At 44.3% G+C, this 14,389-nt stretch overlaps 1 protein-coding gene across 1 annotated transcript in view; it reads left to right on the plus strand.

Moving 5' to 3' along the window:
* The window catches only part of LOC112250361 (protein enabled homolog), a 139,903-nt gene that overhangs the window by 96,751 nt on the left and 28,763 nt on the right, over positions 1-14,389 (plus strand). Inside the window, 1 exon segment of the mRNA XM_042321741.1 lies at positions 5,210-5,282. Coding sequence (XP_042177675.1) covers positions 5,210-5,282 — 73 coding nt within the window.

Here is a 14,389-nt window from a genome sequence, read left to right on the forward strand (position 1 = left end):
GATTTAACTGCCCCTCAGATTGCAGCCCAAATAAATGCTTCACAGAGTTCAAGTAATAGACACATCTCAACATCAACCGCTCAGAGGAGACTGCGTGAATCAGGCCTTCATTGTCGAATTGCTGCAAAGAAATCACTAGTAAATGACCAATAAGAAGAGATGGTGGAAATCTGTCCTTTTGGTCTGATGACTCCAAATTTGAGATTTTTTGGTCTTTGTCTTTGTGAGATGCAGAGTAGATGAACGTATGATCTCCGCATGTATGGTTCCCACCGTGAAGCATGAATGAGGTGGTGTGGGTGTGCTTTGCTTGTGACACTGTCAGTGATTTAGAATTCAAGGCATACTTAACCAGCATGGCTACCACAGCATTCTGCAGCGATACGCCATCCCATCTGTTTTGGGCTTAGTGGGACTATCATTTGTTTTTCGAAAGGCTGTGTAAGGGATATTTGACCAAGAGAGTGATGGAGTGCTGCATCAGATGACCTGACCTTCAAAATCACCCGAGTGCAACCCAATTTGAGATTGTATGGGATGATTTGGACTGCAGAGTGAACAAGTGCTCAGCATATGTGGGAACCTCTTCAAGACTGTTGAAAAAGCATTCCAGGTGACGCTGGTTGAATGCTAGCTGTTCAAAGCTGCCATCAAGGCAAAAGCTGGCTACTTTGAAGAGTCTCCAATATAAAATGTTATTACATGATTCGATATGTTATTTAAGTCTTCATGTCTTAACTATATTCTACAATGTAGAAAATAGTAAAAATAAAGTAAACACCATGAATGAGTAGGTGTGTCCAAACTTTTGACCGGTACTGTGTATATATACAATACCTTCGGAAAGTATTCAGACCCTTTGCTATAAGACTTGAAATTGAGCTCAGGTGCATCCTGTTTACATTGCTCATCCTTGATGTTTCCACAGCTTTATTATAGTCCCCCTGTGGTAAATTCAATAGATTGGACATGATTTGGAAAGACACACACCTGTCTATAGAAGGTCCCAAAGTTGACAGTGCATGTCATAGCAAAAACCAAGCTATGAGGTCGAATGAATTGTCTGGATTATATCGAGGCACAGATCTGGGGAAGGGTACCAAAAAAGTTATGCAGCATTGAAGGGCCCCAAGAACACAGTGGCCTCCATCATTCTTAAATGGAAGAAGTTTGGAACCACCAAGACACTTCCTAGAGCTGGCCTCCCGAGTTTGCCAAAAGGCACCTAAAGACTCTCAGACGATGAGAAACAAGATTATCTGGTCTGATGAAACCAAGATTGAACACTTTGGCCTGAATGCCAAGCGTCACGTCTGGATGGAACCTGGCACCATCCCTATGGTGAAGCGTGGTGAAGCATCATGCTGTGGGGATGTTTTCCAGTGGTAGGGACTGGGAGTCTAGCCGGGATCGAGGCAAAGTACATAAAAACCTGCTCAAGAACACTCAGGACCTCAGACTGGGGCAAAGTTTCACCTTCCAACAAGACAATGACCCTAAGCACACAGCCAAGACGACGCAGGAGTGGCTTCAGGACAAGTCTCTGAATGTCCTTGAGTGGCCCAGCCAGAGCTTGGACTTGAACCTGATCAAACATCTCCGGAGAGACCTGAAAATAGCTGTGCAGCAACGCTCCCCATTCAACCAGACAGAGCTTGAGAGGATCTACAGAGACAAATGGGAGAAACTCCCCAAATACAGGTGTGCCAAGCTTGTAGCGTCATACTTAAGACGACTCAAGACTGTAATCACTGCCAAAGGTGCTATAACAAAGTACTCAGTGAAGGGTCTGAATACTTATGTAAATGTCATATTTCATGTTTTTTTATTTATTTATAAATTAGCAAACCTTTCTAAACACCTGTTTTTGTATTGTCATTGTGGGGTATTGTGTGTAGATTGAGGAGAACATGAATAAGGCTGTAAAGTAACAAAATGTGGAAAGTCAAGGAGTCTGAATAGTTTCCAAAGCCACTGTATATAAAGAAACTCAATATACTTTAAAATGACTCAAATCAAAACTGTGTTGAAATTATAATGGACCTACATTTATACAGTTACTTGACATTGTCCAGCTCGCTAAAAATCACCCAAATGAAAGCTAGACAGTCAGGGAGCATCGAGCATTCTGAAAACTATGGATAGAGGACTATTTTTGGGGGGGAAATATGTAACCAATTCAGTGCGGCCCGCTGGACATTGTTAAAGACCGAATGTGGCCCCGGGGGGGGGAATGAGTTGGATGCCTCTGCTATTAAGAGACCTGGCCCTGTTACTACTTGTTCTGACTGGACTTGCCTGGGCTGAGGTGCAAGTCAATAATACCTTTTAGTTACAACAGTTTTGTAATATCAATCCTCTTTCATCGTGGGTAATGGTTTTGGAACTTTTCTAATAAATGTTTGTGATATCAAAAGCTTGTTCAGCAGATACTGCTGTTGATGAGGAGTGTGGAGAGGGCTGTGGTTGTGGTGAACTGTCACTAGCAGGTCTGGTGTAGGAACAGAAGGTTATATATGAGTTACTGCTGCCAAACCTTTATAGATAAAAGCCTTATTCTTCCCTCAGATTTAGAGCTCTCTCCATCTGTCTGGAATAGCAGATCAATGTATCACTGCTCTACACAGACACTAGCCAGCCTGAATACTGATAGCATAGAGAAGACTCGTCTCTTTTGGTCAGATCCAAGCCCTCAAACGTCTGTCGACACTGGACTTTGAGTCTGGCCATAACCACATTGGCTTTTCACCTATCGGACGTAGGCTTCAGTGAATCACTTAAAACCACTTTAACATGTATACATTTGATCAACAAATGGTACCAGTCAAAGGTTTGGACACATCTACTCATTCCAGGGTTTTTCTTTATTTTTTCTATTTTCTACATTGTAGAATCAAAACTATGCAATAACACACATGGTACCATGAACAAAAAAGTGTTAAATCATTTTAGGTTCTTCAAAGTAGCCACCCTTTGCCTTGATGACAGCTTTGCATTCTCTCAACCAGCTTCATATGGAATGTTTTTCCAACTGTCTTGAAGGAGTTTCCACATGCTTGTTGGCTGCTTGTCCTTCACTCTGCAGTCCAACTCATCCCAAACCATCTCAATTGGGTTGAGGTCAGGTGATTGTGGAGGCCAGGTCATATGATGCAGCACTCCATCACTCTCCTTCTTGGACAAATAGCCCTTACACAGCCTGGAGGTGTGTTGGGTCATTGTCCTGTTGAAAAACTAAGCGCAAACCAGATGGGATGGTGTATCGCTGCAGAATGCTGTGGTAGCCATGCTGGTTAAGTGTGCCAATTCTAAATAAATCACAGACAGTGTCACCAGCAAAGCACCACCTCCATGCTTCACGGTGGGAACCACACATGCGGAGATCGCCCGTTCACCTACTCTGCATCTCAAAAAAATAAAAAACATCTAGACTCATCAGACCAAAGGTTCAGATTTCCACTGGTCTAATGTCCATTACTCATGTTTCTTCTTATTGGTGTCCTTTTTAGTAGTGTTTTCTTTGCAGCAATTCAACCATGAAGGTCTGATTCACACAGTCTCCTCTGAACAGTTGATGATGAGATGTGTCTGTTACTTGAACTCTGAAGCAGTTATTTGGGCTGCAATTTCTGAGGCTGGTAACTGTCATTTTTTATTTAACTAGGCAAGTCAGTAAAAAAAAAATCTTATTTTCAATGACGGCCTTGGAACAGTGGGTTAGCTGCCTGTTCAGGGGCAGAACGACATATTGTACCTTGTCAGCTGGGGGATTTGAACTTGCAACACTTTTGGTTACTAGTCCAACGCTCTAACCACTAGGCTACCCTGCCGCCCCAATTAACTTATCCTCTGTAGCAGAGGTAACTCTGGGTCTCCCTTTACTGTGGTGGTGTCATGAGAGCCAGTTTCGTGATGGTGTTTTATGGTTTTTGTCAGCTGGGGGATTTGTACCTTGTCAGCTGGGGGATTTGAACTTGCAACACTTTTGGTTACTAGTCCAACGCTCTAACCACTAGGCTACCCTGCCGCCCCAATTAACTTATCCTCTGTAGCAGAGGTAACTCTGGGTCTCCCTTTACTGTGGTGGTGTCATGAGAGCCAGTTTCGTGATGGTGTTTTATGGTTTTTGTAACTGCACTTGAAACTTTCAAAGTTCTTGACATTTTCCGGATTGACTGACCTTCATGTGTTAAATAAATGATGGACTGTCGTTTTCTCTTTGCTTATTTGAGCTGTTCTTGTCATAATATGAACTTGGTCTTTTACCAAATAGCGCTATCTTCTGTATAGCCCCCTACCTTGTCACAACACAACTGATTGGCTCAAACGCATTAAGAAGGAAATACATTTCACAAATGAAATTTTACCAAGGGACACCACTTAATTGAAATGCATTCCAGGTGACTACCTCATGAAGCTGGTTGAGAAAATGTCAAGAGTGTGCAAAGCAGTCAAGGCAAAAGGTGGCAACTTTGAACAATCTCAAATATAAAATATATTTTGATTTGTTTAACACTTCTTTTTTGGGGGGGGTGGATTACTACATGATTCCATATGTGTTATTTCATAGTTTTGATGTCTTCACTATTATTTACAGCGTAGAAAATGGTAAAAATAAAGAGACCCTGCAATGACTAGGTGTGTCTAAACTTTTGACTGGTATCGTCTTTGATCCCTGGCCAAACGTGGAGCGCTCTTACTAATTTGATTGTATGTTTGTTTTGTGTTGATTTTCTTTCGATGGTCTTGTCGTCTCTACAACTACCAGATAATTGATTGTTTTGTAACTCTGTGGCTGTTTGGCAGCGGTCCAGTGCTGTCAGTGGATATGATGGCTGATTGGTTGGAGTAGCTGTGAGAGCAGGCTAATAGACAGCTCTGGGAATGGATCAGTATGACAGACGTTAGGTCGCAACCTAGCCGGCCGACAGGGAATTACGCTTAAAGGATCGGTCTGGCCTGAAAGAAATGGTTGGGAAGGAGACGGTGTAGTTTGTGAATTGGGATTTGATTCTGATTTTGAAACAAATTTAAGACTGAAACTTTGAATGAAATGCTGAGAAAAATGACTGGGTAGGTGTTGCATTCCCTCAATAAATGAGACTACACTAAATATTTAGGCGTTGAGATTTGAGTAAAAAGCGATGAGTCCAGAGGCCGTTTCCTTCAGAGCGGATTTTTGACCATCTCTGTGTGTTTCTCCTTCCAGGCCCGACGTTGCCAAGACAGAGCCCCCAGGTTCAGAATGGACCTTCGCCAGAGGACCTGGAGATGCAGAGAAAGTAAGATCTGAGCCTACAACAGCCCTTAACACAGCACGACAGCACTAAATATAATACTGTTACTCAGACCCCAATCCATCTCGTAGATACACACAGAGTTCGGTGTTTCAATCAAATATGAGCCAATCGGTCAATTACCTGCTTAACACTACCTGCTTGCCTAAATATATTGATCCAAGTACACTACATGACCTAAAGTACGTGGACATCTGCTCATCAAACATCTCATTCTGAAATCATTGACATTAATATAGAGTTGGTCCCCTCTTTGCTGCTGTAACAGCCTCCACCCTTCTGGGAAGGCTTTCCACTAGATGTTGGAACGTTGCTGCTGGGACCTTAGCGAGGTCGGGAACTGATTTTGGGAGATTAGGCCTGGCTCGCAGTCGGCGTTGCTATTCATCCCAAAGGTGTTTGATGGGGTTGAGGTCAGGGCTCTGTGGAGGCCAGCCAATTTATTCCACACCGATCTTGTCAAACCATTTCTGTATGGACCTAGCTTTATGCATGGGGTCATTGTCATTCTAAAACAGGAAAGGGCCTTCCCCAAACTGTTTGGCACAAAGTTGGAAGCACAGAATGGTCTAGAATGTCATTGTATGCTGTAGCGTTAAGATCTCCCTTAACTGGAACTAAGGGGCCTAGCTCAACCCATGAAAATCAGCCCCAGATCATTATTCCTCCAACACCAAACTTTGCAGTTGGCACTATGCATTGGGGCAGGTAGCGTTCTCCTGGCATCCCAGATTTGTCTGATGGATTGCCAAATTGTGAAGGTGATTTATCACTCCAGAAAACGCGTTTCCACTGCTCCAGAGTCCAATGTCCAATTGTGCGCCGCCGCTATGAGACTTCCAATCACCGCCGGTTGTGATACAGCCCGGGATTGAACCAGGTTCTGTAGTGATGCCTCTAGTACTGAGATGCAGTGCCTTAGACCTGAATCGCTCGGCAGCGGCTGCTCGGCCGTAAAACCCATTTAATGAAGCTCCAGACGAACAGTTCTTGTGCTGACGTTGCTTCATGAGGCAGTTAGGAACTCTGTAGTGAATGATGCAGCCGAGGACAGACATTTTCTACACACAGCAATCGCCAGTCCAGTTCTGTGAGCTTGTGTGGACTACCACTTTGCGGCTGAGCCTTTTTTGCTCCTAGAAGTTTCCACTTCACAATAACAGCACTTACAATTGAGCGGGGCAGCTCTAGCAGTGCTGAAATTTGACGAACCGTCTTGTTGGAAAGGTGACATTGCCACATTGAAAGTAACTGAGCTCTTTAGTAAGGCCGTTCTACTGCCAATGTTTGTCTACAGAGATTGCATGGCTGTGTGCTCAATTTTATACCCGTCAGCAAAGAGTGTGGCTGAAATAGCCAAATCCACTCATTTGAAAGGGTGTCCACATATTTTTGACTATATGCTGTACTTTTGATTGGATTCAACCGGCTTTGGACTTATGCTCCAAAAGGTTGTTACCTCTCCAGCCCTCACCACTTCCACTCCCATATTAACTAGGCAGGTGGAGTGTTTGCCTGCCTGCAGGTGGTGTTCTTCCACATCCTGGCACAGAGTGAGGCTGATGGCTGCCAGTTTGTGTTCAGACACCCCTGGAGTAGAGCAGGGCTGGGTGAGAGGATGATAGCGCTTGTGGCAGGCTGTAGTATACAGGCACCACATCAGTGTGTCAGGTGGAATCACAAAACACTGCTGAGTGCAATGGCACACTCACAGCCTGAGGTTAGGAGCTGGCTTTCTCTTGCACACAAACACACACACACACACACACACACACACACACACACACACACACACAGGCATGAGAAGTGTTTGTGTATGAGAATGCATATCTGACTTGGTGTGCATCAGAGAGTGAGAGAGGCAGACATGTTGTGTGTGTTTGGAGACTTCAAAAGAAGAAATGGACTGATAGAGGCTTTCTTAATGAAAAGCTATTCTACAGTGAACCCCTATCACTCTCAGGGGACTTTGGATTTCTCTCCCATTCTGAAAACACACTGCTCTAAATCCTTTGAGTCTCCCTCTCCTGCTGCACACACTCAATAACGCTTGGCATGAGATCCGTCCGTGTTCATATTCAAATGCGTTTACCTAGGCTAACACACATTTTGTTAAGAGTGTTTTCTCGTGCAATCACTTCTGTTTTGCGGCTCAGACTCAAGCGAGCTCTTAGAGGGAGTACTGTACCTGTAATTGTTTTTCCTTCTCCTTAAATGGCAATGAACCTATTTCCCCCTTAGGTGGTAATAATGTGCAGCTAATGCTGAGTTTCTGTGTGGTACAGAGCCCCCCATTCTTCAGTGGGGCACCACAGGACAGTGCAGTCCAGCGTATCACTGTAGCAGCAGTATTAATCTGAGCCAGCTGCTGTCTATCAGCTATTTTATTACCTACTCCTAGAAACCTATAAAACGTTATTGAATTAGCCTGCAGCCTGATCTCACAGGACCACACAGGGACTGCCACCTGTCCTGTCCCCATGTACACAAAGACATGACGATATGACCCCCTCCTCCCTCAGTGCCATATCCTGCATCACAGCAGCAGAGAACATTGGTAGTTTGGTAGAGAGCATCTGGAGTTTGGATTGCCCCTGGCCCTCTCTCCTTGTCCTCTTGACTGTAGCCGATTTACAGAGTAATGTGCTGTGGATTTAATTGTCCTGGCTGACTGACCGGTAGTATGGCGGGAGAGTGTGTGTGTGATGCCTGCAGAGTAGGCGGCTGCTGGTGGTCAGGGTGCTGTGTTATGAATGATGAACAGACTCCTGGTATGGCAGCAGTATATGTTGTATGTGTCTGACCATAAAGGAGCTGCAATCGAAGTAAGCTTAAGATGGAGAGACTTGGCTCTGTTGAGCTTTATCATGGTAACTGTTTGTATGTGAGTCAGGGTCATTTCAATCCCAGACAATCTGCCCATGGGATTTTGAATTTAACTTTACAATCGAAAGATAACTCATCCATGACGTTATTTGTTAATCGGCCTAGATTTGCTTGCTTTAGTACCCACTAGTCGTTACGGACAATTAACTCCTGAAGATTGTGAGTAAGAAAGAGTTTGACGATTCTGTGTTTGTGTGCGTGTGTCCGTCCAATAGGTGTGTATCTGGCCTATTTGTGTCTTTGCGGTCCCTTCCTGTCGTCCCATGATGTATGGTGACTCAGCAAACACAATGACACTTTTCATTAAATGAATCCTCTTGTTTCAGCAGGCTCACTAAGACCCCAAGGCCTGCTGTAAGGCCACTTGGCAATTTGGTTAGCAGCAGTTTATTGGCAGCGACTGCCTTGGATGTCATTGTAGTTTATTGTAAGTGAGATGGACTTGTCATATCATTCATACCCATCCCTGTTAGTTTCCGATGATGTGTTCCACAGGGTATATGGCATCTCTGATTCTAGGGCTGACCCCAATTATTTGACTGGTCGAAAGGATGTTAGTGGACCGAGATTATTTTTAGTTGAGCAGTAGTATATATATATTTTATGGCAAACGAGACACCTGTCTTATTCGCGCCCATCTCAGTGAACTAATCCATCTGGAGGCCGAGACTAGTCCATTGTGGAGGCCACGGGAATGGCAAAGTCCAAGAAGGGGAGTGTGGCTGTGCAATCCACTTCTGTCTCCAGAATGCGCTCTCTGCTGCCAATTTGTGCACATTCATTGTTTCATAACTTCATTGTGTGAATTGTTTGCATTTTATTATTAGTGTTTATCAATTCCCCAATACTTATATTATCAGTAGTACATTTACCGTTTAATCCTATAATTTCTAATTTACAATGTCTGTTTGGTTACTTCATGTCTTTTAATGCATTCAATATATTATTTTTCCAGTCTTTTACCGTTCTCATTGTCGGAGTGGACATGTTGTTTGCAGAGCGCACAACCTATGCTACACTAGTGAGAAACAAGTTCTGGTTTATTTTATTCCATTTACGAGTTTTGTCAATTTAGTCCATGTCTTTTTGTTTGGAGCGCTCCTGTTAATGTTGAGTAAGGACGCTCACCTGATTATGCATAGAAGTAGGCCTATAGGCTACCTGGCCTGCGTGCAAATGCAGGCATGTAAATATGCCCATTTGGGTATCTGATAGTATTTCTGATTGGCTTAATGCACCACCACTAATGAGTTGTGGAGCTTCTCAAAGTAATGTTTCTTCACCTCAAACAGCAAGCAAACAAAGTCTACATCTATTGAGAATGACAACAAACGTATTTGAAAAACCTTTCCAGCTCTTTTTCAATATCCACTCAGCGTGAAAGGGAATAATGTCATGCTCTGATCCAGAGGAAACGTCATAAAATAGGCCTGCCTGATTACTTCTTGTCCCTTGCGCAAATAGCCTACAGCTGTGTCTGTCCTGAGCTCACTGGGGCGGGAAACTCTGAGGGCCCAGAATATTTTATACAATGTTGCAAGGAGCTTCGGGCTGGACCCAAGTTAATAGTTGATGCAATGTTTCAAGTTGGTTGCAGACAGGCCATGCATAGCAAATGCGATTTATAGGATATTTATTTTTTATCAGGAAATGTTCTGCCTGCAGGCTGCAATGTTTTAATTTGTTGGCTTTCTAGGCTATTTTTACATCGTTTTTAGGTTTATCATTTTTAGGTTTGGATAGCATTTTGACTAACCACATAGCCATGATTTTGAGATACGAAGACGTTATTATAAATTAAATTAAACTGTTCCACAAAAATGTGCATATGAAAACCATAACTGGCAGATCGGTAGAAATGGTAAGATAAATTGGTATTCTACATGATACATTTAGCTGACTCCTCGTATATCAAATTCTGGAGAGTAACGGTATAATCTTTGAAAGCCAGTAGGGACAGGAGGAGGATGGTTGGGACAGGTTGTTATTTTATTTTTTTTGGTTATCTTGATATCTGGCTCCTTTTTAGTCATTTGTCTTATTTCATCAAATAGGGAGCTTAAAGCATCAGAGAAGTTCAATGTATATATAGTTGATTTTATTAAAACCATCTATATATTGAAAAATATATATTTTTAAAATTATTTCTACCAATCGATTGCCCCAAATATATATATATTTTTTTGTCGGGGCAAGCCCTATCTGATTCTTATCCTGCACTAGAGCAGTTATAAGTGTTGATTTACACAGGCGCATGTGTGTGGTTTTGCTGCCTTGTAAAGTCAACCCACACTCTCCCATCTGAAAGTCATAAAATTGAATCCTGACATGGATTTGATATTAACCCCATCATTAACAAATTGGTTTATTGCTCCACGCTAACATGGGGCACACACACATGGTTGGTAGTTTGAGAAGTGGGTGGCCTGGCCTCAAGCTTGTTGAGTGATTGCCTAGTCTAAAACACTTTCTGTATACATTCAGACATAGGCCTCCCTGTGAAGAATGTCCCTGGACCGTTCCAAATGTTCCTTGGCTGGTGGACCACCTCATACCTCATACAAAGACATACCTGACATAGCAACATGTCTGTCCAACATAGCTCTGTACTGTATTAGTAGAGTAAGCATTCCTTTAGGATGGCTCCTTTTAAGGATATCTGACCCGATCTGTGTGGCTCTGTCATTAACACAAAAGGCCTGGATGTGTTCAAAGGACTTATACTAGTGTGTGTGAAACGGATCTGGCCCTGAGCTTCCCCCTCACTCTGACTCTTCTGTTCTGGCCTTCGTCCATATTTAGCTTTTGCAGTCAATGGAACTGGCTGGGTGCTTAATGCCTGGTGTCATCCCTGTGATGCAAACTCACTACAATCCTGCCTGGCCCACCCTGGAGAGATGGAGTAGGCTACACATTCTCAGAGGCTCACACACTCATCTGCACTCTCTAAAAAAAAAAAGAATACACACAGGTGCAGAAACACCTCCACACATGGATGTATGTACGCAATGGTGAACATCCACACACTTTCAGGGGACAGCTTAGTACTTTCAGTCAGTTTGTTTCGAGGTCTATAATTCCACCATAGATTTAGCCTGAAGGTTAGGCATACTTTACCATGACCTCACATTCTAGTCTTTAGTGTCAGAATGGAGATGGATGTATTTTTAAGGTCACGGTTGTTTTCTTCCCTTTTTATAAATAACCCCTAGGATGAAATACTGACACTTTTGGTTATAGTAGTTTCCTATTACACCCTTCATCATAGGCTATTTCACTACACAGCTCGATCACCACTAGTCTATTTTCACACCCAGGGTTAAGAACTGTTCTGTGGTCAGTAATGCAGAGGTCCAGTGTGTCCGTGTTCCAGAGCTGGGGCCTCATTTATAAAACTGTGCAGAGGATTCACGTCAAAAGGTGGCGTACAGACAAAACACAGGAAGTGGTTATGCACAAAAATATTCAGATTTTTAACACGGTACGCACGCACGTCCCATGCCGGTTCCCCTTTATAAATCACAATCATTTCGAAATTTGGAGCACGTGAGCGAGCGTTTAGTCCCACCCTTTTAATAGAAATTTCACCAAGTGTGAAATGGAAGTTCTTGTGGGGAGGTTGAATCAAAAAAAAAAAAAATATTTGTGGGCATTATAAAAAGGAGTTAGTGGCGGCATGTGGCGGATGCTGTGAATGCTGCTGGCTCAGACGGTCGGACCCTTTCAGAAATAAAAAAGTGGTCCATCGTAAAAGTGGCCAAAAGGCGCATAGCCTTACACAGACAAAGTGTTTGTGCCACTGGCAGGGGAAGGGGACACTGGAGCTCAAGGAGGGTGACAAGACATGCAAGACGCACCGGATGATCCAGGTATGTAATTAGTATTCCCTTGTTTGAAAAGAGTAAACCAAATGCATTCAAGTTGTGTTGAAACAGTTATTTTCTATTTAGTCGCTGAGTGTTCCACTGGGTCGGTGGTGCTGAGCAGGAGCTGAGTGTTCCACTGGGTCGGTGGTGCTGAGCAGGAGCTGAGTGTTCCACTGGGTCGGTGGTGCTGAGCAGGAGCTGAGTGTTCCACTGGGTCGGTGGTGCTGAGCAGGAGCTGAGTGTTCCACTGGGTCGGTGGTGCTGAGCAGGAGCTGAGTGTTCCACTGGGTCGGTGGTGCTGAGCAGGAGCTGAGTGTTCCACTGGGTCGGTGGTGCTGAGCAGGAGCTGAGTGTTCCACTGGGTCGGTGGTGCTGAGCAGGAGCTGAGTGTTCCACTGGGTCGGTGGTGCTGAGCAGGAGCTGAGTGTTCCACTGGGTCGGTGGTGCTGAGCAGGAGCTGAGTGTTCCACTGGGTCGGTGGTGCTGAGCAGGAGCTGAGTGTTCCACTGGGTCGGTGGTGCTGAGCAGGAGCTGAGTGTTCCACTGGGTCGGTGGTGCTGAGCAGGAGCTGAGTGTTCCACTGGGTCGGTGGTGCTGAGCAGGAGCTGAGTTTTCCACTGGGTCGGTGGTGCTGAGCAGGAGCTGAGTGTTCCACTGGGTCGGTGGTGCTGAGCAGGAGCTGAGTGTTCCACTGGGTCGGTGGTGCTGAGCAGGAGCTGAGTGTTCCACTGGGTCGGTGGTGCTGAGCAGGAGCTGAGTGCTCCACCGAGCTGAGTGCGCCACTGGCTCGGTGGTGCTGCAGCTGAGCAGGAGCTGAGTGCGCCACTGGCTCGGTGGTGCTGCAGCTGAGCAGGAGCTGAGTGCGCCCAGTCCCAGTGTCTCCACTGCACCTTGTGCGTCACAACCCTCCAGCGGCCGTGTCCTCACAGATGCAGTCCTGCAAACGCAAAGAGACACCATCGACACCATTAACGAGGTTGCCAAGGAGTTGAAGTGGGACAGGCATGGCTTGGTTTCTGCGGGTGCTTCTCTACAGCCCACTACAGCACAGAGATCCAAGAGAACAGCTCTTGGTAATCGGAACCGGCTCATATGCCACTTATTATCATTGGCCAGAATCTTGCGGGTCTCTGAAAATTCGCAGTCTCGGAATTCTTCCATTCGCCAAATCTTCCAACAGTACCAAAGTAGCCATTGTGCGTCATTACACATTGTAATTGCATGCCTTTTTATACCCACCCATTTGATTATCGAAGCTACCTAATTCCGTAACACCTTCAGGTGTGGTAATTACCCTGATTGTAACTGACAATGACAGGGCCATTATCACATTGACAGTTCTGCTCAACGAACATGTGATAACAATATATGAAACTGTGCACTCATATCTGCCTAACTGAGGCATTGAAAACAGCATCAGTTTAAACAAAACAATGTCCGTACGTACGTATTGGTCAGTCTCCGTGGAGGACCGCACATTCTCCCGTCAAGTTAGTTTTTTTACAAATCCCAAAGTTTGCTTAGAAAGTGGCGCACGTCTTTTGTGCCTAGGCAACGTTTATAAATGAGGCCCTTGGTCTCTACTCTCATGCCCCATGTTGTGTTGGAGGTGAGTGAAATAGACTGTAATGGATGCGGAGTACAGTTTATTTGATTAGGATCCCCATTAGCTATTGCAAATGCAGCAGCTACTCTTCCTGGGGTCCACATGAAACATGACATAATACAGTTGAAGTCGGAAGTTTACATACACCTTAGCCAAATACATTTAAACTCAGTTTTTCACAATTCCTGGCATTTAATCATAGTAAAAATTCCCTGTCTTAGGTCCGTTAGGATCACCACTTTATTTTAAGAAATGTCAGAATCATAGTAGAGATTTCTTTCTTTCATCACATTCCCAGTGGGTCAGAAGTTTACATGCACTCAATTAGTATTTGGTAGCATTGCCTTTTTGTTTAACTTGGGTCAAAAGTTTTGGGTAGCCTTCCACAAGCTTCCCACAATAAGTTGGGTGAATTTTGGCCCATTTCTCCTGACAGAGCTGGTGTAACTGAGTCAGGTTTATAGGCCTCCTTGCTCGCACACGCTTTTTCAGTTCTGCCCACAAATTTTCTATAGGATTGAGGCCAGGGCTTTGTGATGGTCAAGGTATTGGAGTGGCCTTTATTGTCCTTAAGCCATTTTGCCACAACTTTGGAAGTGTGCTTGGGGTCATTGTCCATTTGGAAGACCCATTTGCAACCAAGCTTTAACTTCCTGACTGATGCCTTGAGATGTTGCTTCAATATATCCACGTAATTTTCCTTTCCCCAATTTTCCTTTCCTCATCATGCCATC

Source organism: Oncorhynchus tshawytscha, linkage group LG05, assembly GCF_018296145.1.
Source record: "Oncorhynchus tshawytscha isolate Ot180627B linkage group LG05, Otsh_v2.0, whole genome shotgun sequence".
Taxonomy (NCBI): domain Eukaryota; kingdom Metazoa; phylum Chordata; class Actinopteri; order Salmoniformes; family Salmonidae; genus Oncorhynchus; species Oncorhynchus tshawytscha.